The 21,606-nt window shown below is 44.4% G+C and overlaps 1 protein-coding gene across 3 annotated transcripts in view; it reads right to left on the reverse strand.

Moving 5' to 3' along the window:
* Nucleotides 1-14,544: 14,544 nt before the first annotated feature.
* Nucleotides 14,545-21,606, reverse strand: part of SMIM31 (small integral membrane protein 31) — a 42,479-nt gene continuing 35,417 nt past the window's right edge. The window contains exons 1-2 of one of the 3 annotated variants that reach the window (XR_014775081.1): nt 20,319-20,408; nt 15,291-15,379 (exon numbers count right to left, since the gene is read on the reverse strand). Coding sequence is in view for 1 of the 3 variants with exons in the window: in XM_084759825.1 (XP_084615951.1) it covers nt 15,288-15,379 (92 nt within the window). In the remaining 2 variants the exon portion in view is untranslated. Of the gene's footprint in view, nt 15,380-20,318; nt 20,409-20,925; nt 21,080-21,606 lie in introns of those variants that run through there. The other 2 variants (XR_014775082.1, XM_084759825.1) reach the window with 2 other exon arrangements.

Here is a 21,606-nt window from a genome sequence, read left to right on the forward strand (position 1 = left end):
TTTGCCATTGAAAGGCTTCGAGCACCTTAGGTGGTTAAATAACGGTCCCCATCCCAGCTTCAAGTAGCTATTCTGTCTCACATTCCTGTCAATGAAATATATGCAATGTGGCTAAGATTGGCATTGGTGCCTAGGGATGGATGGTCATGGTCTACTTCCATCGTGCTCTTGCATGCTTCTATGTTTCCTGGTTTGAGACATAATACCGTTTCTTATCGCTCTGACTGTATAAGGATGAGGAAGGGGGCTTGCCTTGTTTGCATTCAGATGATCCTCGGAAGTCCCTTTGTTTATCTACCATGCACACAGAGGGCTAATGACATAAGTGGAAGAAAGTCTGTTTAACAGTGGAACGAAGAAATAGTTCTACAGAAGAAAAACAATCATAAATTGGAGCATATACAATGTGATACCAAGTGTGTTTATGTGCTTATAAATAGAAATGACGAATTTAAATAACAGAACTGCCACGCAAACTCAGTTTGACTAGAGAGAGACTATCAAGCTGCCTCATGAGATGGAACTGACGGTGTGACCATTTACACATCTCTCCTCGTGAGCCTGTCTCTACGCCTTATACATCTTGGTTACAGTTTTTGAGCTTTAAGACCATATTAGGGGTACCTGTGGGTTGGGGTCTCTGTGCTTTCAAGGAAGGGAGAAACAAAGCTAGGTGAGGAGGGGTGCGATGGCTTGTCTGTGGTCTGGAAGGGAGTGGGCGGGTTGGCGTAGACTCAAGACTCTTGCCTGCACACTGCCCTGCTGACCACTGTGCACTCCAGTAATGCTGAGCATTCCAGTAATGCTCCAACTGAGGAAAGACGATGAACAGCTCCGAGTAAGAGTGGATCAGCATGTGGCTATGTTACTATGTCTGATAAAGGAAAGAGCTTGATTTTCAGACTTCTTGGATTTTAGCACTGTGACAACACATAAAAACAAATATTGTCTTTAAAGTACGGTATTAGCGATAGGGTCTTGTGAATGTTAACAGTCGGTCTTTTTGTTTTGTTTTGTTTTGTTTTTCTTTTCCTTTTCTTTCTTGGCAAGGCTAGGGATGGCACCTGGGGCCTATCGCCAACCTGAGTGAACACTCTGAAAAAGGCTTGTTTTCCCAGGAGGGAAGCATCATTTGTAGACTCATCCCAAACATCTTATTGGGAAATAGCCACTTTCATAACAAATATTTTAAAGGATAAGAAATAAACATAAATAAAACACTTATTTATTTTTATTGATGTGTATAGGCGTTTTGCCTGCATGTATATCTGTGTACCACTTTCATGGTTGGCATTCATGACAGTCAGAAGATGCCATCAGATCCCCTGAGACTGGAGTTATAGATTACTGTGAACTACCATGGAGGTGCTGGGAATAGAACCCAGGTCTTCTGCAAGAGCCGTGCTCTTAACCATTAAGCCATCTCTCCAGCCCCACTGTTTTAAGCTGTCTGACAAGGGTGCTGGGAACCAAATTTGGGTCTTGTACTGTTAAGCATGAAGATATCTCTCTAGTCTCTATAAGAAGTATTCTTTTTTTTTTTTTTTTTTTTTTTTTAGTTTCTGAGACAGAGTTTCTCTATGTAGCATTGGCTGTCCTGGACTCACTTTGTAGACCAGGCTGTCCTCGAACTCACAGCTATCTGCCTGCCTCTTTTCCCCAGAGTGCTGGGATTACACACGTGTGCCACTGCACCCAGCTTATAAGAAGTATTTTTAAAAATCGATCAGTCAGTCTCCCTCCCTCCCTCCTTTCTTTTTTCCTTCCTTCCTTCTTTCTTTCTGACACAAGGCCTCATGTAGCCCCAGCTAGCCTCGGATTTCCTATGTAGCTGAGGATAACCTTGAACATTTGATCCTGTTGCCTCTAAATTTCCATTCTGGGTTTACAGACCTAGACCACCTTGCTCTGTTTTTATGTCATCCTGGTGATGAACCCAGGCCTTTGCACAAGCCAGGCAAGCACTAACTCAACTGAGACTACACCTTTAGACTCTTTTATATCTTCAGATTCTGATAAACCCTCTGGTCAAAAATTAGGCCTTTAGAAGAATTACATTCATTCTTGTTTTCTCATGTCTTCAGGGGGGCAGTTTGAAGTCTCCTAGGTAATCAGGCTGTCTGCTGTTTTTCTTCTTCAAAGGCCAGGCTAGACATTATGTAGCTCTGACTTGCCCAGAATTAAAAAACGTAGACCACAGTGGGCTGCAACTTATGGCCATTCTCCTACCGCTGCCTCTGGAGTTCTGTAACTACAGGTCCAAGCTCTCACACCTAGTTAGATCCACTTTCAAAAGAGCAATTTTCAGATTAAAAAGAATACCGCTGTTTTGTTTGATAAACCACCAAAGCCTAGAAAAAAGAAATTGGGAACTGGAAAGAAAGACTTCTCCCAGTGAGCTTTGCTATGAGTGTAACTCAATAACATTTGAGCATCTCCATGACACAGACATCTTTCACCTTATTTCAAAGTCAAAGCAGAATGTGTCTAGATCCAGAAAAAAACAAAAACAAAAACAAAACAAAACAAACAAAAACTCGACAAAAAAACCAAAAACCAAATTTCCAATGTTCACTCAGTTTTACTTATCCTGATTTTAAAGATAAATAAACCACAACAGTCCTTCCATCAGTGAAATATAAGGAACGTGAACATTTTGCCACAAAGTTCATTATTTGATATGATCCTTTGAAGTCTGACCCCAAAGCATGGCTCAAAAACTCTCAATTAATATGCACGTCAACTGACTTCTGGTCACTACGTGCTATCACTGACCTATCACTGAGATGTCTTTTGACCTACATTCTCAGCCCTCCTGCCACTCATGCTGGCGACACTGAAACAATGATGCGAGTTTATCTGGCAGTCCTCCCTCTGACCACCATTAACCAGCAGAGCCAAGTAAACACTGATAAGACATCAGAGGGCCTTCTGCAAGGTCTTAGCTCTTGGGAAAGCTTCGGGCTCTCATTCTTCAGGTTAGGAAAAGAGAAAAAAAAAAAAGCCTTCCCCGCCCCCTCCTCTCCCTTCCTCAGTCTGGTCCCCAGTAGCACAGCTGATCGGCACGGTTCAGGTTAATGGTGGACTTGGTTTCTTTAGATAATTCAAGGTCCATTTCCTCTTTGGGACCCATTTAACTAATGCAGGAGGATCTTCCAATGCAGGGGGTGCAGATAAGCCCCCACACGCTTGCTGCTCAGTCAGCTCTTTTTTTCCAGCACACGAATGGCGGACTTCCTCCAATCTCCCCGCCCCAAGCTCACTTTGTTTGTATTCATGTTTCTGTTTTCTTTTGATGGTAAAGAGGTTCCTGGGGAAGGCAAGTTAGAGGCAGCCTGCCCATGAGCATCTGCTTTGCTTTCCTCCAAAGTGGGTCTCGTGTCAGGCTTTCAGAAACCGAACCGAAGAAAGCATTATTGAATGCAATTTTGTTTCCAAGCAGCTTCTTCATAGGGAGCATCTGCGAGGTGGGCGGAAGTAAGAGATTTACTGGGCACGGTGGCACAGACCTATAAGCCCACATAGAGATAGGAGGATGAAGAGTTCAAGGCTAGTCTCAGTTACGTAGGAGTTCTAGGCCAGCCAAATTATATGAGAGAGAAGTTGGTGGGGGACGGGGTGCAGGGAGAGGGAGAGAAATTCTTGAAGACAGACTTGTCAGCTGGAAATTGAAGGAGGTGAGGGCATGGTTCAGTGGTAGTGAAGATATATAGCATACGCAAGACCCTAGGTTCAAACTATGGTACTGAAAAACATCACACACACAAAAAATCTGCTAGAGGTGTATACAGAAGGCAGAGCATCAGAGTCTGTGGAAAAGAATATCAGATGAGCTGGCTCTGGGTATGATGGCACACACTTACAGTTCCAGTACCTGGAGGCTGAGGCAGGAGGATTAGCTTGTGTTTTAGGCTAGTCTCCGTTAAATAATTAGTTCAACGCCATCATGGACTACATAGTGAGACCTGACCCCCCAAACCAAGCCAAGCCAAGAAAAGACAGAACATCTTAAAGAAAGATGCAGAAGCAGGCTTAGCCAGACGGCTCGTCAGGTAGGAGTGCCTGCCCATAATGGACTCAGCCTAATAGATTAATAGATGTGAGTTATGTCTCTGGAAAGATCTCCCCAGACCTCCACACATGTGCTGCAGCACGCACCCATGCTCTCTCTCTCTCACACACACAACACACAAATAAGAAAACATTAAAAAAATAAATAAATAAAAGTAAGGAGGTGAATCATCCAGACAGGCAAGAACAGAACATTTCAGGTGTAAGAAAGTGTAAGCAGAAAGTATGGCAGCCTGCCCAGCCTTTCCCTCCTTTTTTTAGATGCCCACGTGCACGTATTTTTGTAGAAACATGACAGCGTATGCATTGGAGGCAAAGGACAACCTTGATTCCTGTCCTCAGAAATGCCGTTGGCCTCTGAGATAGGCTCTCTCTTTGGCCTGGTTTTTCCTGATGTGGATAGCCTGGCTGGCCAGCAGTCTTGAGGGATCCTCCTGCCCCTGCCTGCCCAGCACTGAGATTGTGAGCGTGGCCCCTGTACCTACCAGCCTTTGACAAGCCTGCTGAGGATTGAACCCAGGCCCCGTGCTTGAGCTATAAGGACTCTACTGACTGAGCTGTTTCCCAGGACCTTCGTGTTTACAAAGGTCATGTTAAGAATCTGTGTGATGGGGCTGGAGAGATGGCTCAGCAGTTAAGAGTACTTACTGATCTTGTGGAGGAGCTGGGTTCAGTTCCTAGCGCTTGTATGGTGGCTCACAACCTTCTGCCACTACAGCTACAGGGAATTCCACATACCCCTTCTAAGTTCCATGGATACCAGGCATATATACATGCAGACAAAACACACATACACACACACACACACACACACACACACACACGCACGCACGCACGCACGTGCACACCTTAAAACAAAACAACAAAAACTTGTGCAATCAAGTTACAAAACACAAACATATACACAAAACAAAGCAACCACTAAGCCCCTAGTGTTATAAGTTCTCTGCTGGGCTGTATTTGCAGCAGTCCTCAAGTGTGGTTGCAGGACAGGCCTGTACAGTGTGAGGGATTTGAAGGTCAGTGGGGCCAGCCTGAGATGTATGCAGCAACCTCATGGCTATCAGAGTTTTTCAGGATCTTGTTCGTAGCTTTCAGGGATTTTTAACTTGAGCATCAAGGCAGAGAGGTACCTGGTGGGATATGGGGTATAGGAGGGGATATGGGGTATAGGAGGGGATATGGGGTATAGGAGGGGATATGGGGTATAGGAGGGGATATGGGGTGTATGAGGGGATATGGGGTGTATGAGGGGATATGGGGTGTATGAGGGGATACGGGGTGTATGAGGGGATACGGGGTATATGAGGGGATATGGGGTATATGAGGGGATATGGGGTGTATGAGGGGATATGGGGTGTATGAGGGGATATGGGGTGTATGAGGGGATATGGGGTGTATGAGGGGATATGGGGTGTATGAGGGGATATGGGGTATATGAGGGGATATGGGGTGTATGAGGGGATATGGGGTGTATGAGGGGATATGGGGTGTATGAGGGGATATGGGGTGTATGAGGGGATATGGGGTATATGAGGGGATATGGGGTGTATGAGGGGATATGGGGTGTATGAGGGGATATGGGGTGTATGAGGGGATATGGGGTGTATGAGGGGATATGGGGTGTATGAGGGGATATGGGGTGTATGAGGGGATATGGGGTGTATGAGGGGATATGGGGTGTATGAGGGGATATGGGGTGTATGAGGGGATATGGGGTGTATGAGGGAATATGGGGAATATGAGGGATATGGGGTGTATGAGGGGATATGGGGTGTATGAGGGGATATGGGGTGTATGAGGGGATATGGGGTGTATGAGGGGATATGGGGTGTATGAGGGGATATGGGGTGTATGAGGGGATATGGGGTGTATGAGGGGATATGGGGTGTATGAGGGGATATGGGGTGTATGAGGGGATATGGGGTATATGAGGGGATATGGGGTGTATGAGGGGATATGGGGTGTATGAGGGGATATGGGGTGTATGAGGGGATATGGGGTGTATGAGGGGATATGGGGTGTATGAGGGAATATGGGGAATATGAGGGATATGGGGTATAGGAGGGGATATGGGGTATAGGAGGGGATATGGGGTATAGGAGGGGATATGGGGTATATGAGGGGATATGGGGTGTATGAGGGGATATGGGGTGTATGAGGGGATATGGGGTGTATGAGGGGATATGAGGTGTATGAGGGGATATGGGGTGTATGAGGTGATATGGGGTGTATGAGGGGATATGGGGTATATGAGGGGATACGGGGTGTATGAGGGGATACGGGGTGTATGAGGGGATATGGGGTGTATGAGGGGATATGGGGTGTATGAGGGGATATGGAGTATATGAGGGGATATGGGGTGTATGAGGGGATATGGGGTGTATGAGGGGATATGGGGTGTATGAGGGGATATGGGGTGTATGAGGGGATATGGGGTGTATGAGGGGATATGGGGTGTAGGAGGGGATATGGGGTGTATGAGGGGATATGGGGTATATGAGGGGATACGGGGTGTATGAGGGGATACGGGGTGTATGAGGGGATATGGGGTGTATGAGGGGATATGGGGTGTATGAGGGAATATGGGGAATATGAGGGATATGGGGTATAGGAGGGGATATGGGGTATAGGAGGGGATATGGGGTATAGGAGGGGATATGGGGTATATGAGGGGATATGGGGTGTATGAGGGGATATGGGGTGTATGAGGGGATATGGGGTGTATGAGGGGATATGAGGTGTATGAGGGGATATGGGGTGTATGAGGTGATATGGGGTGTATGAGGGGATATGGGGTATATGAGGGGATACGGGGTGTATGAGGGGATACGGGGTGTATGAGGGGATATGGGGTGTATGAGGGGATATGGGGTGTATGAGGGGATATGGAGTATATGAGGGGATATGGGGTGTATGAGGGGATATGGGGTGTATGAGGGGATATGGGGTGTATGAGGGGATATGGGGTGTATGAGGGGATATGGGGTGTATGAGGGGATATGGGGTGTAGGAGGGGATATGGGGTGTATGAGGGGATATGGGGTATATGAGGGGATACGGGGTGTATGAGGGGATACGGGGTGTATGAGGGGATATGGGGTGTATGAGGGGATATGGGGTGTATGAGGGGATATGGGGTGTATGAGGGGATATGGAGTATATGAGGGGATATGGGGTGTATGAGGGGATATGGGGTGTATGAGGGGATATGGGGTGTATGAGGGGATATGGGGTGTATGAGGGGATACGGGGTGTATGAGGGGATATGGGGTGTATGAGGGAATATGGGGAATATGAGGGATATGGGGTATATGAGGGGATATGGGGTGTATGAGGGGATATGGGGTGTATGAGGGGATATGGAGTATATGAGGGGATATGGGGTGTATGAGGGGATATGGGGTGTATGAGGGGATATGGGGTGTATGAGGGGATATGGGGTGTATGAGGGGATATGGGGTGTAGGAGGGGATATGGGGTGTATGAGGGGATATGGGGTGTATGAGGGGATATGGGGTGTATGAGGGGATATGGGGTGTATGAGGGGATATGGAGTATATGAGGGGATATGGGGTGTATGAGGGGATATGGGGTGTATGGGGGATATGGGGTGTATGGGGGATATGGGGTGTATGGGGGATATGGGGTGTATGGGGGATATGGGGTGTATGGGGGATATGGGGTGTATGAGGGGATATGGGGTGTATGAGGGGATATGGGGTGTATGGGGGATATGGGGTGTATGAGGGGATATGGGGTGTATGAGGGGATATGGGGTGTATGGGGGATATGGGGTGTATGAGGGGATATGGGGTGTATGAGGGGATATGGGGTGTATGGGGGATATGGGGTGTATGAGGGGATATGGGGTGTATGAGGGGATATGGGGTGTATGAGGGGATATGGGGTGTATGAGGGGATATGGGGTGTATGGGGGGATATGGGGTGTATGAGGGGATATGGGGTGTATGGGGGATATGGGGTGTATGAGGGGATATGGGGTGTATGGGGGGATATGGGGGATATGAGGGGGTATGGGGTGTATGAGGGGATATGGGGTGTATGAGGGGATATGGGGTGACTGGAAGTTAGGTGAGCTCCAATCTGATTAAAAAGAAAAAGATTTATGTTTATTTTACATGTTTGCGTGCTTTGCCTGATTGTATATCTGTGCCCCTTGTGTGTGCCTGATGCCTGCAAAGGACAGAGAAGGACCAGGGATCCCCTGGAACCCAGAGTAGCAGATGATTGTGAACCACCAAGTAAATGCTGGGAACTGAATCCTGGTCCTCCACAAGAACAAGTGCTCTCAACCTCTGAGCCAGTGCTCCAGGTTCGGGAGGAGATGTTTGAAAAGTTCACTCTGGTTACACGGCAGGCAGCCAATGGAAGAACGCGAGTTCAGACGTGTGGATCACAGAGTGGAGGCTCCTCAGTTGTTTTCATGGGAGACAGCTTCGTAGGACACAGATGGTGGTGGAAGCGACAAGACAAATGGATGGATTAAGTCTCTAAAACTCTCAGTAGTTTCAAAAGTATGTGAAAAGGTCATGAAAAATAACTTAATGAGGAATGGAAGGAAGACTGAAGATAAGGAGTGACCATGGCTTATTTTGGCATGTGGAATGGAGCCTGCTTCTCTGTTGTAGTTTTGGCTTTTGAGACAGGGTCTCACCAGGTAGCTCCAGCTGACTTGGAACTGACTATGTAGAACAGGCTGGCTTCAAACTCACAGAGACCTGCCTCTGCTTCCTGAGTATGAGATGAAAGGTACGAACAACCATGCCTTGCTGATGCCTAGTCTTTAATATCACCCTTATATATTGTTAAAGGGATAAGATATCATTTATTTTCGGAAAATGGGACATAATAGAAAAAAAAACCATTTGTTTTCTTCTCTTTTCTTTTCCTTTTTTTCTTTCTTTCTTTCTTTTTTTTTTTTTTTCCTTTCTCTGTGTAGCCCTGGGTCTTGCTCTGTAGACAAGGCAGGCCTCGAACTCGTAGAGATCTTCCTGTGTCTCTGCCTCCTGAGTTCTGGGGTTAAAGATGAAAGCCACCACTACTCAACTCAAGAAATAGAAAATATTAACTCAAACTGTTTTTTACATGCAACAAAACATACCAAGAAATTAAGATTAAAAAATTCAAGTTTTTTTTTCAATATTGACTTAAACTTCCTTGTGTGAATAGTGCACAGAAGATATAACCTGGTACTCAGGGTGATAAATTTAATTGGATATTTAATAAAAATTACCATATTTCAGGCCAGGCATGGTAGCACATGTCTTTAATCCCACCTTTGGGGAAGCAAAGACAGGTGAGTCTGTGAGTTTAAGGCCAGCCTGGTCTACAGAGTGAGTTCCAGGACTGCCCAGGCTGCAATGGAGAAATCCTGTCTTGAAAACAAACAAAACAAATTACAGAAACCCCTTCCCACCATCCATTTCTCACAGGATGAAGCTGAGAGGAAATTGGTGACAAGCTGCTGTCTGACTCAACGCTGAATGGAAACACACAGTGGAGAGAGTCTGACCGTGGCGCGCTGACGTGTGTTTCCCATGTGGCTGCCGTGGAGTAACATCGTATAAACCCCAGGAAAGCATGACAAAGCCAAAGTGCCTGTGCAGCGTTCATCATTGATGGGCATTTGTTATGGTTGTCCAGGCCTGGAGAGTTTTTTGATCATCCCTCAGTTTCGGCACTTTGGGCTTCCTGTATGGGAAGGGTTCCAGGCCTTAGATAGGCTAGTTGACAGGAAAGCATGTTCTATTTCTTTCCAGAATACTGCGGGGCCATCCTGTCTTTTCTAGACTTTTACTTAAAATGCATCCTGAAAAGTATCTGTTAAAAAACTTTATTGACCCAGGGCTTGGGAAGAGCTGGAGGGAGATTCAGTGGCTAACAGAGGTTGCTGTTCTTGCAGAGGACCTGAGTTCAATTCCCAGCACTTACGTCTGGGGGCTCACAACTGCCTGTGACTCCAGAGAACATAAATCCCTCTTCTGACTCACATGTGCCCACTTACAGACACATGCATCTACACATAGTTAAAAATACATCTTTGAAAAAAATTTATTTAATACTTTAAAATCATTTTTGTTTTCAAACAAAAAATATCATTCCCTCTACTATCCCTATTCATTGAAGATAATTACACCCGGTGCGTCGAGCTAGTCTGAGGACTTTAAGAAAAAAAATGAGGGGGGCTGGAGAGACGGCTCAATGGTTAAGAGAGCCGCCTGCTCTTCCAGAGGTCCTGAGCTCAAGTCCCAGCAACCACATGGTGGCTCACAACCATCTATAATGTAATCTGATACCCTCTTCTGCAGATATAGCACTCATATGCAATAAATAAAATAAATAAATATTTAACAACAAAAAAAAAAAAAAAGAAAGAAAATGAGAACATGTGGTATGTGTATGGGCGTATTTGCCTGTGCGTGCTCATGTGTGTTGTTAACTTTTTTTTCTAGCATAACATTTGCTTAACCTGTTTTTCTATTCTTCTTTTATCTTTCCCAAACCCTCATAGACTCACTGTCCATGAGACATTATATATATTCATCACAGTGTTTTGTGTTTATGAATATAGACTAGTGTTCTATGAGGGTAGTCCATCTGTGTTCCTCAGGTGCACTGCTGTCAGTCTGCATTATTTCTAGTCCAATGTTGGGAGCAGTACATTTAAAAACAAATTATTTATTATGTATACAAAGTTCTGCTTGCATTTATGCCTGTCCACCAGGAGAGGGCACCAGATCTCGTTATCGATGTTATGAGCCACCATGTGGTTGCTGGGAATTGAACTCAGGACCTCTGAAAGAGCAGACAGTCTTCTTAACCTCTGAGCCATCTCTCCAGGCCCCAGGAGCAGTACCTTTTTAATGGGTAAATGTATAGCAAAGATGAATGTAATCTGATTTTAGTCATATTCTAAAATAAAATGTGATTAAAAAAAAAAAGCACATATTGACTGTAACCTATAGAGCCAGGCATTTAAGTGGCTCCTGTAATGCCAGCCTCTAGGAGGTGGAGACAGGAGATGTGAAAGCCTGAGGTCATCCTTAGCCACATAGAAATTGAAAGCCATCATGAGCTACCTGAAGCCCAGTCTCAAGACAGAAATAACCAACAAAGGAGAGAAAGAGGAGGAAGAGGAGGAGGAGAAATCTAGAAGAAGACAGGTTTTTTTTAGATAGATATTAATAAATCTATCAGTGAGCTAATCTTAATTGCATGTTGGTTAGACACCAAGGAACTAAGTGCTGTTGCAGGAAAGAAAACACATGTTCTCCGTAAGGCACAGTTTCATGAAGGACGTTAGGCACACGAAGACAAAATGAACAGTCCAGCACAGCACAAGCAAACTTGCACAGGCATGAGTGTCTGTGATGCATCATATTTCGTAATTGTACTTTATTAAGTTCATGCTTTTTCTACCTTTTAAAAGTGGTTTGGAGCCACGTATGGTGACATTGGTCTGTAATCTCAACACTCTGGAGGCAGAGGCAGGCCTTGGAGTTTGAGGCTAGCCTGGTCTACATAGTGATTTCTAGTATAGCTAGAGATCCTGTCTCAAACCAAGAACAAAGTGGTTTGTATTTGCGTATCGATTTCTCGAGGCCACATTTGGCTGCTATAAATGTAGGAGGCATACGGGAAGCATGGGCTTTGAAAAAACCTACTTAAGTAAGCCGAGAAGAATGCTTCAGAAGAAAAAGAAATTCCAGGAGAAAGATACAACTTAGAATGATGTCACTGAACAACTTCAGAGAGCACACGGGGGCACTCTGATAACAGTCAGAGACTGGAAAATCTTTCATGTCTCTGTCTGTGTGTGGGGTGGGAGACGGGGCTTGGAGGTCGTGTGGAGGTCAGAAGACAACTTTGACGTGCCAGTTTTCTCCACCACATCTGAGTCTTTCTGGATCAGACTCAAGTCATCAGGCTTGGCAGCAAGCCGCCTTACCTGCTGAGCCATTTCATCAGGCCACAGCCTCTCCTGTTTCCTCTGTCTTCAGGTAGCACAAACAACCATCAGCTGGTTTCAGTGGCAGGCACACGCGCCTCCGTTCTCACCACTGGACAGCGTTCCCTGCGTTTGGGTGGGCACTGAAGAGGCAGTGTGGAAGCCTCTGCGTATTTCAGGGTTTCCTTAGAGCTTGGAACACAAAGGAATTGAGTAAAAGGCTAACCTGTAAGTTTTGACCTTTCTTCCCAAGTGAGGGCAAACTCCTCATCCTTACCCAGTTAAAACACTGACAGTGAGGAAGTGGCAGACCACACAGCATTTTCTATGTATTGTAAAGCAAAGATGAAGTGTTTACCTACCGGGAACACTATACCTTCTTAGAGTCTGTCCCGTGCTCTTTCCTATCTTCTCGTCTCATTGTCCCCAGTGGAATCTTTCTCTTATCTGTGTAAACTTTTTTTTTTTTGTCTTTGATGCTTACTCTCTGTGTGGACAGGAGAGAGGCCTCTGTTTAAATATGATGCTTATCCATCGTATTTTTCTAATTGTTAGCTTTTGCTTACTGCCTCTTAAAGGCTTCACAAGACAGAGGGAGTAAGCACAGCTCATCCGCCTGGCGGTAGGAAGCCAAACCACGCAGCCAACTCTCACGGCTACTCTTTGGGCGTTTGAACCTTGCTGTTAAGTCTGGAGAACTTTTTTTTAATTCACTGTGACTAAATTCAGAGAAGATGCCGATTTCTAACAGCCTCATATAGGGGAATAAAATCACATACTGGGTCTTGATGTTTACAAGCCAATTCAGAGGAGAAGCGCACTGAAACTTGGAGTTTCTCACCCAGTGAAACAGAAAGCGTTGATGATGTAAAGTCCAAAAGGTCTGAGAGTTGCAAACACCTCCAAACCCAGCAGTAATATTTTTTATTTATGTTTTTCTAGCAGTGAGTACATATGTATGCATGAATGAATGCATATATGCATGTATGTATGTATGTATGTATGTTTGTATGTATGTATGTATGCTCTTTCTCCTGCCCTTCCTACCTCCACATCTGGAATGCTGGGATTTCAGGAATGTTCTCCCATAACCAGCTTAGCTGGAGGGTTTAGCAGTCGTCCCATAGAACGTTAGAGAGATCTCTTCTTACATGCCTCTTCACATCTTACCCTGATGGCGTTCTTCGTTAATTGCCAAGAGCTTCCCATTTCAGTCAGCACAGGGTGAGGTAACGTGAGTAACAGGAGAGGACTTGGTCAGCAGCTAAGGATTTGGTTTTAGGTTGTTCTGCTTTCTGAGAACATCCCACCTAACAGCCTGAAAGGGAACACAGATGTCTTCAGATATATGTGTCTAGCCACGTCCCCAGCATTGAATAACATGCTGTCTCTTACTCATTTAACAACCCTGCGAGGGTCTCTCCTATCCTGGCTTTTCAGGGAGAACAATGAAGCTAAGAGGAATTAATTCTCCAGCAGTCAGGAAAGGTGGAAGTAAGAGACGCAGGCCGATGTCTGCTTGTCTGCTCTGTTTCTTATTTGGGATGGAGACTCATGTCACCTGGACTGGCCTCAAACTCCCTACGTCTGAAGGGTGAATTGAATTCCTGATCCTTCTACCTCGTCCTTCTGAGTGCCAGGATTATGGGTATGCACCACTATGCTATTTTCTGCTTGTCTTAAAAAAAAAAAAAGCAGCAATGCAATGCCTCCCCCCTTTTAATGTAATGAGTGCCTTTAGTTTTGGTATTCTGACCTGGTAACTACTTGGTTAAGTATGCTAAGTATTGGTCCACAGTTCTATGGCTACCAGTGTGTGGCAAGGCTACATTTGTATTAAATTTTTCCTGAGTGCAAAAGTATGGAGTAGGGTAGAACATGGGTGAGTGGGATCCCTCACACTGCTGGGACTCAGTGGCTGGCAATGGAGACCTGTACCTATGATTCTGACTTTCACATCTGGACAGCTGGCTATGGTTGGCAACACCCCCCATTCCTTTCTGTCTCTGTGATACGATCAGCACTGGCTGTAAGGACTTAATATCCATCAGTATAGAGATTCAAATTTCAGGAAGAAGAAGGACAAAGAACAAGAGTTTCCCCTAGGTGCTTACATATTTTGCTTTACACAGTACTAGAATCGTGCGTTTACAGAAACGTGCATGGCCTGGTGACATGGCTGAGCAGGTAGAGGTGTTAGCCACAAGCCTGCCCCCCGAGTGCAGTCTCCCACCCCAGCAATTTGTTCTCCAGTCTCTCCATACAGCAGACTGAGTCACATGTGCATGCAGGCAGACACACAAAATAAATAAGGAAAAACATGTAATAAACATTTTAAAAAACCCTCCCTCTCCTCCCAAGACCCCCCATGTCTGTGTAAACTGTATCTTTTAGGCCTTAAAAATTTTGAAACAATGGTAATATAATATTTCTATTTGATAGGAACAGGTCACATTTCTACCTTAGGGGTCTGGAAATATAATTTTGCCTTTAGTGTTTATTTCAGACATAGATGAAACAGTAACATGGTTAACTGTTAATATACAACAGAAGACTCAAAGCTTTTCAGTTTCGCTGGGCATACCCAATTGAAGACAAAGTAGTTAAAATGTATTGTTCTTGGAGCTGGAGAGGTGGCTCAGCATTAAGAGCTGTTTGCTGTTGCCCAGAACTTGAGTTCAGGTCTCAGCATCCTGGTGACTCAGGCTGTGGGATCTCACGGCCTCCTCTGGCCTCTGTGGGCATCTGTGAACATGCCGACTTACAGATATGCACACATGTACATAGTTTTTTAAAAATATGATTGTTTGTTTATTTGTTCGTTTGTCATTGCTGGGGATTGAACTCACAACCTTAAACATGCTAAGCAAGCACTCCACCACTGAGTCACAGTCCCGTTATTGTTGTTTTCTCTGACTAGATTATAATACATATATTTTCTCTTCCTTAAGAGATCTTACTTTGTATTCCTTTATTGACAGCCAGTGCTCACAGTAGGCATTATAAATATATTTTCAATAAGGATGTGTGAAGCTGCAACAAGAGTAATGAATGACAGTATGAAGCTGGATCCTGTGTTGAGTCCTAGTGATTATTGTCATCCTGGAAGATCTGATGGCTTCTTTTAATGTCCTTGGTCTTGATGGCTTGTTAAGCACTGCAGGTAAGCACCTCCCAGGGACCACTTCCTTTGCATCCTTAGGGGCACCTCTGTGTGTTTTCACCGGTGGCCTTGAGCTCATCGCTACATTGTTTCAATTCTGTGTTCTGAGCAATTTTTCTTCTTTTTAAACTCTTTTCTTTTCTTTCTCCTTTCCTTTAGGAGGTGGTCATCTTCTGCAACAAACAAACAAAGTTAACCACTGAGAAGAAAGTACAAACTTAACTTGAGTTATTGAAGGACTTGGTATAATGAGGATTTTCCATTGACCAGTAGAGAGATCACATGTAGGAGCAGACAACAGAGTGTGCTGTGGTAGTGAGCCCCTGTACCACTTGCATTCAACAGACAGAAGCCAGGGGATCAAGGTGAGGCTTCCCAGTACTTGGGATGATGAAGCGAGAGGATATTAGTTTGAGGCCAGCCTGAACTACATAGCGAGTTCCAGGACAGCACGGGCTGCAAAGGCTGCCTCAGTCATGATTCTCTTTTTTTTTTTTTTTTTTCCCTCTGAGACAGGGTTTCTCTGTGTAGCCTTGGCTGTTCTGGACTTGCTTTGTAGACCAGGATGGTCTCGAACTCACAGCGATCCGCCTGCCTCTGCCTCCCGAGTGTTGGGATTAAAGGCGTGCACCACCACACCTAACCAGTCATGATGCTCTTATGCTCTGTCTGTCTGTCTGTCTCTCCCCCGCCTCTCTCTCTGTCTCTGTCTCTGTCTGTCTCTCTCTCTGTCTCTCTCTCTGTCTCTGTCTCTCTCTCTCTCTCTCTCTCTCTCTCTCTCTCTCTCTCTCTCTCTCTCATATCAATAGAAACAATTATACTAAAATGTAGACTTTCCTCTAGTAAAAACCATTAACTGGGCTGGAATGAAGACTGAGTGATTAAAAGTGCTTGCTCTCTAACAATGAAGATCAGAGTTCATATGGCAAGACCCATGTAATAAGCCAGATGTGGTAATGTGCACACCGGTGATGATGGCACTGAAGGTTTACTGAGGTCCCCTGGCTGCCCTCTTTGCTGCAAGGAAATTTAAAGAAATAAGATGGACAGTGACAGAGTAGGATACTGGACAATCTCCTTGGGCCTCCACATACACATGCACACAGGAACATGTGCTGTGCACCAGCATCATTCCTGTATAACACACACACACACACACACACACACACACCCCAAACTAATGAATAAAGTTATTTCTTATTTGACTGGAAAAATGTTAGCCCTAAGCATTTTAATTTTTCTTGTTAAAGCTGACTTTGTTCTCTTTGAGGTTTTCTTTTATTTTTCAGAAACCATGGTTACGGGTGTAATAAGAGTCAAAACTGATGCTAATTAACTTTATTTGTAGTCTTAAGAATTTACAAGTTCATGCGAAGCTACTTAAAGCAAGTTACTCATATGGCACAATTTATTAGATTACTTTAATAGGGATTTTGCCATCTGTAAAACATGTAAATAATTCAGTTTTAGAGTTTGGTTTATTACTCAGAGAGTAATCTATTTAAGAAGAATTTTTAAATATGAAGTCATTTGGAGCGAGGCCAGGTGTTATACGTTTTCAGATTTCCCATTTGTTGTTTTGATCGTCATAGCATTTCATATTTCATTTATTTATTTTTATGTATATGAGTGTTGCTCCTGACTGTGTGTCTGTGCACCACTTGTGTGGCTGTTGCCCAAGGAGGGCACAAGGCGTGGGAGCCCCTGGAGCTGGACAGAGTTGTGAGCCGCCACGTGTGTACAAGGAGTAGAACCCAGGTCCTCAGGAGCAGCAGCCCGTGCTCTCAACTGCTGCGCCATCTCTCCAGCCTGTGCAGCTATGTTTGTGAGAAATTCTCAAATGGTCATTCTTTTTGTCATCGTCGAGACAGAGTTTCACGTAGCCTGAGCTGGTTTGCTAACTTACTGTGTAGCTGGGAATGACCTTGAACTCCAGATCCTCTGCCTCTGTCTCCCAAGTGCTAGGATTATAGGCATGTGCTACCATACCTGGCAGATTAAAAAGATTTTAAAACTCTACATCCCTGGCCTGACCTGATGGTACAGGCCTTTAATCCAAGCCTTGCGAGGCAGAGGAAGGTGGATCTTGGACTTTGAGGATAACCTGGTCTACGTAGTGCGTTCTGGGCTGGCCAAGACTACTTAGTGAGAGCCTGTCTTATAAAACAAAAACCAAACCAAACCAAACTCCCCCAAAGCGTAATCGGGCTTGAGAAATGGCTCAGCAGTTAAGAACACAGACTGCTTCTCTAGCGGACCCAGGTTCAGCTTCCAACCATCCCACACTGTGGCTCTTGCAGCCTCTGGTGCCCTCTTCTGGTCTCCGTGGGCTCCTACACATACATGCTACACAAAAATTTACCCGGACATACACATACAAGATTTAAAATTTATATATATATATATATATATATATATATATATTTGGTTTTTCGAGACAGGTTTTCTCTGTGTAGCCTTGACTGTCCTGGACTCATTTTGTAGACCAGGCTGGCCTCGAACTCTCAGCAATCTGCCTACTTCTGCCTCCTGAGTGCTGGGACTAAACGCGTGAGCCACCATGCCCGGCTAAGATTTAAAAAATTTGAGAAAAAGCATATTTATTTTTATACAATAAATATATATTCAATTTTATACAAATAAAACAATGTGTCCTGATTACACACATCATAATACATGCCCACTATTTCCCATTCTCTCCTTCTTTTTTTCTTTTTCTTTTTTTTGCATCTCATTTTGTAGTTCAGGCTGGCCTAGAACTCATTGCAATTTTCCTGCCTCAGTTTCCTCTTATCTACTGGAGTTGTAGGTGTATGCCACTATATAGCTTAGGACTTGGCACTAATAGTTGATTTCAAAAATTTTCTCCATCAGCAGCACCTTCTTGGAATTAGTTTCTGTGATTCTGTTTATTCTTTTCTATATGGCTATGGCTTTAATATATAAGAAAACAAAAGTGTGTGTGTGTGTGTGTGTGTGTGTGTGACTGTGAGTGTGTGTGTTTGGGGAAAGAGTATGTTCCTAAAACATTTATTTATTTTTTTATTTTATGCATACGAGTGCTTTCCTTTCCCTGGCACTGGAGTTACAGATGGTTGTGAGTGGCCATGTGGATTCTGGGAGTTGATCCTGGGTCCTCTGAAAGAGTAGCTAGTGCTTTCATCTGCTCAGCCTTCCCTCTAGACTCTAAATATATATTAAAAAATTTCAATGACATTGCATTCATTTTATTTTATGAGAGTATGTACGCATATAGAAGGCAGAAGATAACCCGTGGGATTTTTTTTCTCTTCTTCCACCATGTGGGTCCCACAGGGACTGAACTCAGGTCATCAGACTTGGCCACACATGCCTTTTTCTACTGAGCCATCTCAGTGACCCTGCTTTTTTGAATATTGTTAATCATCAGAAGAATTCGCTCTTGTGAGCAAAAGCGGAGCAGTTAGACTGATCAATGAGTACCTGAAACATACCCATCACCACATCTATTATATGGTGTTAAAAATGTTCTTCCAAGCCAGGAGCATGGAGTTCAGAGCACACCAGTGTTGCTTGTACCATTTCCCAGTGAAAGCAAGGAGTTCAAAGGGCGTCTGCAAAGTATGTGGTCATGCTAAGCTTTCCTGAAAGTAAACGACCGAGATTCTGGGAAGAGTATTTGAAGAGGGGTGAACCAATAGCTAAGTGTGTAGCCCTGGGTGAGCCTGGTGTTACAGTTCTGAAGATCTGACCATAACACAAGGTCCCAAGATAATACAATTGTACACAAGCACTCTACCAAATAGGTTATACTATGTGTCTAAACCAAAAGGCAAGGCTGCATTCTAAGTCTCTCCTTTGAAAGGTTGACTTGTTCAAACACAGGAGTGATTAAGCTAGAGCCGAATGAGATACATTTGTATCCTCAAGCAGGCAACAGTGTGCACATGTTTATATAAATCCCCCTTTTCTGGAAAGATAGGGATTCAGAGGTTGAGGTTAAAAAGATCTAGAATTCTCGTTTTCTAAGTCAAGTAAACTCTTGTTCTTTTGAGATGAGCTGTCAAGGAAGAGAGATCCCAGTAAGCACTGGGGCTGTCTCCACTGGATTTAGGCTTAAATTTTTTTAAAGCCAGGATTCATATTTTTAACTTGGAAAGAAAGAAATAGGAAAAGGGGAAAAAAGGTAAGAGAACAGGAAAGACGAGGAAAGAAGGAAATAAAAGAAAAGGCGGGGCATCAGCAGATGGAAACACAAGAGCAATAATGTGTTCACTATTTGGAGACCGAGTCTCATTCTCTCTTTATAAATGTATGTGTGACGGTTTTTGAGATAGGGTTCTGCTCTGTAGTCCTGGTTGACTGTTCAGTTCTGTCCTATTTGCGGGGATTGAAGACAGGAGGCATCACACGAGGCTTGCATTCTTTCTCTAAACCCCTCTTGGTAATTGCAAGAATCTTGGTAGTGGATTTAACATCTTCCCAAGTGTCACTAGGGATTAGTAGCTTTAATTCCAGCTTACCATGATCCTCAATAAATATATTATTTTTCTTTCTTTTTCTCTATTCTTTTTGGTTTTTCTAGACAGGGTTTCTCTGTGTGGCCCTGGCTGTCCTGGAACTTTCTCTGTAGACCAGGATGGCCTCGAACTCAGAGATCCATCTGCTTCTTCCTCCATAGTGCTGGGACTAAAAGAGTGTGCTGCCACTGCTCGGCATACTATTTTTCTAAAAAGCCCCCCTCAAAAAACCAGAACCTCAGCAAACTGATAACACAGATGTGGTCGGGTATTGCAGGACAGCACAATCAGGAGAGAAAGCAGAAGGAAGCTCCTGACATCTGTCCTCTGACTTCACAGTCTCACTGTGGTATGTGTGTACACACACACACACACACACACACACACACACACACACACACACACACACACACACACACACCCCTAAATGCAAATGTATACTAGTCATGGTGATGTATGTCTTTCAACTCAGCACTTGAGAGGCGGATTTCCCCTGAGTTCCAGGCCAGCCAGAGCTACATAGTGAGACTCTAACTCAAAAAAATTAAAAATGTATTTGAACTTCACAGAGGGTTAAAAACAAGTCCAAAGTCCCCAGCTGGGCAATACCTACAACCGCAGCTGATGATAGTGGAGACAGCGTCATGCTGGGGATGGCTCTTCCAAACACCGAGGTCTCCGAAGGTGTAAGCCATCAATCCTGTAAGGTCAGCTGTGGCATACCCCTTCTCAGCAATTCCACAGTGACTCTCATTAGGGTACCCACGTGGTTAAGGGGCACATGAGACTGCCGAGCTAGATTTCCTTGCGCCTCAGTGCTCTCTGAAGGGAGACATCGGCAGCGTCGTCTATCCTGCGCATGCGTTGTTCTTCTGCCCTTTGGCCTCGCAGCTGTTTGCTATTCCTACGAAATTCATTATCAAGAATCTAACTCCCTGTTTACAGCCATTATGTTACGTTTCCAAAGTTTCCCTACGCTCATCAAATGGTCCTTTCTGAGTCAAAAGGAATACTTTATCTGGACATGTAGCATGTTTTTCGAAAATATCAAGATCCCGCGGCATTTAGTGGTTGCATTTACCAAAGATAAATTAAACTGCTCGGTGTTCTGAAGTTTGGATAGAGCATGCCAAAGGAGGAGACCTTAGTCTGTGACTTAAAGGCGGGTGGTCTTGGTTTCCAGCTTGGAATGTCTTTTGTCCTTCAGCCATATATCTTACCTCTCCCCAGGGAACAGTGAGAACATTCTGCCTGATTACAACTCCTCCAGTCTTAGGCCCACTTCCCAGGGGCCTTCTCCCGACCCCAGCTCTCTTCGTAGCTGGTGTGGATTTCCTGGCTTGGTTTTAGGGCCACCATTCTTTGCCTTTCATCAGACAGTAGGCAGAACGGTTTGCTATGCATGACCGGGGATGGGGGGCCAGGGGGGGGGCGTGTCATGCCTGGAATTCTGTCACTAAAGCTGCACTTCGAAGGTTAATTATTAAAACTTTTTTTTTTTGATTGTGGGACACTCGAACTTGGGCCTTTCCTCCAAGTTAAAGCAATAGGCTGTAGTCCTAGCTCCCCTAAAGCCAAGAAAGCTACTTCTCTGTTTTACAGTTTTGATGTTTTTCTGTAGGTTCATATAAATAAAATGAAAATGTTTGTACACATTAATTTTTTTCCCAGCAGCCAGATGTATATCATCTTTCATAAAACATCTGACGGATGGATTCTTTTCTATTCACATACAGTCTCATATTAGAAATTAAGATCTCCTGTGGCGCATACCTATATATAACCCCAGCACTCAGGAGGCAGAAGCAGGTGGATCTCTGTGAGTTCGAGGCCAGCTTGGTCTACAAAGTGAGTCCAGGACAGTCAAGTCTACACAGTGAAACCCTGTCTCAAAAAACCAA

The sequence above is a fragment of the Acomys minous genome (genome assembly GCF_964271855.1).
Source record: "Acomys minous genome assembly, chromosome: 15".
In the NCBI taxonomy this organism is placed as follows: domain Eukaryota; kingdom Metazoa; phylum Chordata; class Mammalia; order Rodentia; family Muridae; genus Acomys; species Acomys minous.